A 2,711-nucleotide genomic window follows, 5' to 3' on the forward strand; every position below is an offset into this window, starting at 1 on the left:
GCGCTGGTGCCGGTTGAGGTGGGAGCTGCGGCTGAAGCATTTCCCGCACTCCGGACACTTGTAGGGCTTCTCCCCGGTGTGGACGCGGCGGTGGATGGTGAGCTCGGAGCGTTGGATGAAGCTTTTCCCGCACTCCGAGCACTGAAAGGGTTTTTCCCCCAGATGAATCCGTTGGTGCTTGATGAGATTGGAGGAGACGCTGAAACATTTCCCGCACTCCCGGCACTCGTAGGGTTTTTCCCCCGTGTGCATCCGGCGGTGCTTGGTGAGGTCGGATTTTTGGATGAAGCCTTTGGAACATTCCGGACACTTGTAGGGTTTCTCCCCCAGGTGAGTCCGTTGGTGTTTGATGAGGTTGGACCGAACTCCGAAGCTTTTCCCGCACTCCGGGCATTTGTAGGGTTTTTCACCGCTGTGAAGCCGCCGGTGTTTGGCCAGCGCCGAGTTTTGCCCGAAGCTTTTCCCGCACTCCGGGCACGCCAAGGTTTTCCCTCCGGTCTGCGTTCCCCGATCCGCCGAATTCCCGCCGCGCCATCCCGAATTTTCCCCGCCCTCTCCCCGTTTTTCCTCCTCTCCCCGCTCCGAATCCGCCCCGCCCTCCTCCCCCGAAATCCGACAGCGTTTCTGGAAGCTTCTCCCGCTTTTCCCCCCCTCGTTTTTCCCGCATTCCCGGCACGGCTCGCCGTGGATTTTCCGGTGCCGCTCCAAGTGGGAGCTTTGGGAAAAGCTCTTCCCGCAATTCCCGCAGCGGAAAGGTTTTTCCCCCATGTGGATCCGGCGGTGCCGATCCAGGTGGGAACTCCAGGAAAAGCTTTTCCCGCATTCCCGGCACTCGTAAGGTTTGCCGGGAGCGTGACCGCGCCGGTGCTGCGCCAACGCCGCCGCCGCCACGAATCCCTTCCCGCACTCCCCGCATTTGTGCGGCTTTTCCGCCGATTCCCGTCGTTTTTTCGGGATTTGGGGATTCCTGGCGTTTTTAGGGAATCCTTTCCCGCATTCCCCGCACTCCTCGCATCTCCCGGCGTTTTCCGCCGCCGCCGCCGCGTGGGTTCGGCGATGCCGATCCAAATGCGAACTCCACGAGAAGCTCTTCCCGCATTCCGGGCACTCGTAGGGCTTTTCTCCGGTGTGAATCCTCCGGTGCCGCTCCAAGTGGGAATTCCAATTAAACCCCTTCCCGCAATCCCCGCACTTGTAGGGTTTCTCCTCCAAATGAACCTTCTGGTGCTTCACCAACCCCGAACTCGCCGGGAAGCTCTTCCCGCAAACCCCGCAGCGACACGGCGCCGCGCCGCCGTGGATCCGCTGGTGCTGGATGAACGCCGAGCCCACGCTGAAGGATTTCCCGCAATCCGGGCATTTGTAGGGATTTTCCCCGGAATGCCGGCGTTGGTGGGTCACCAAACTGGAGCTCAACCGGAAACTTTTCCCGCACTCCGGGCATTTATGGGGTCGTTCCGTCCCTCGCCGGCGTTTGGGCGGCGCCAGGGCTTTGCCGCAGTCGTGGCAGCGAAAATTCCGGAATTTTTTGGGTTTCCCGCGGCGTTTCCCCGGGTTTTTTCGGGGTTGGGATTCCGATCTTGGGGTTTCGGCCGTGCCGGATTTGGGGGAGTCGGGGATCGGGGGGGATTTGGGGTTCGGAGCCGGCGGCGTTCCGGGGATTTCGGGTTTTTCCAGAGGTTCTGGGGGCGGCTCTTCCTCNAAAAAATTCCCAAAAAATTCCCAGAAAATTCCCAAAAAATTCCCAAAGAATTCCCGGAAAACGACGGCGCCGAGGGCGGAATTTGGGATCGACCAATCCCAGTTGGGCACTGGGAGCACTGGGAATGCCAGGAAGTGACCGGAACCATGGAATGATGGGAATTCCCCACTTAATTAATGAATTAATGAACGAATTCACCCCTAATTAATTAAAAATCATTAATTAGGCTTGGGAATTAATTGGAACCAATCCCATTGATGGATCTTTGATCCCAGTTGGGCACTGGGAACACTGGGAATGCCGGGAAGTGACCGGAACCATGGAATGATGGGAATTCCTCATGTTCCCAATGGATTAATGAATGGATTCACCCCTAATTAATTAATTAGAGATTGTTAATTAGACATGGGAACGAGTTGGGACCATCCCATTGATGGATTTTGATCCCAGTTGGGCACTGGGAGCACTGGGAATGACCAGAACCACGGAATGCTGGGAATTCCCCACTTAATTAATGAATTAATGAATGAATTCACCCCTAATTAATTAATTAGAGATCGTTAATTAGCCACGGGTACGTGTTGGGACCAATGCCAACGTTGAGTCTTGGATCGGCCAATCCCAGTTGGGCACTGGGAGCACTGGGAATGCCGGGAAGTGACCAGAACCATGGAATGATGGGAATTCCTCACTTAATTAATGAATTAATGAATGAATTCACTCCTAATTAATTAATTAGAGATCGTTAATTAGCCACGGGAATGAGTTGGGACCAATCCCAACGTTGAGTCTTGGATCGGCCAATCCCAGTTGGGCACTGGGAGCACTGGGAATGCCGGGAAACGACCGGAACCATGGAATGCTGGGAATTCCTCACTTAATTAATGAATTAATGAATGAATTCACCCCTAATTAATTAATTAGAGATTGTTAATTAGGCATGGGAACGAGTTGGGACCAATCCCATTGATGAATTTTGATCCCAGTTGGGCACTGGGAGCACTGGGAA

At 54.8% G+C, this 2,711-nt stretch overlaps 1 protein-coding gene across 1 annotated transcript; it reads right to left on the reverse strand.

Moving 5' to 3' along the window:
* Positions 1-3: 3 nt before the first annotated feature.
* LOC107199599 (zinc finger protein 345-like) lies at positions 4-1,698 on the reverse strand (the record flags this gene model as incomplete). Its single annotated transcript, XM_015616915.1, has 1 exon — positions 4-1,698. A coding segment is annotated over one exon (1,695 nt), but the record flags the coding sequence as incomplete, so codon positions are not given.
* Positions 1,699-2,711: the final 1,013 nt, after the last annotated feature.

The sequence above is a fragment of the Parus major genome, unplaced genomic scaffold (genome assembly GCF_001522545.3).
Source record: "Parus major isolate Abel unplaced genomic scaffold, Parus_major1.1 Scaffold1272, whole genome shotgun sequence".
Taxonomy (NCBI): domain Eukaryota; kingdom Metazoa; phylum Chordata; class Aves; order Passeriformes; family Paridae; genus Parus; species Parus major.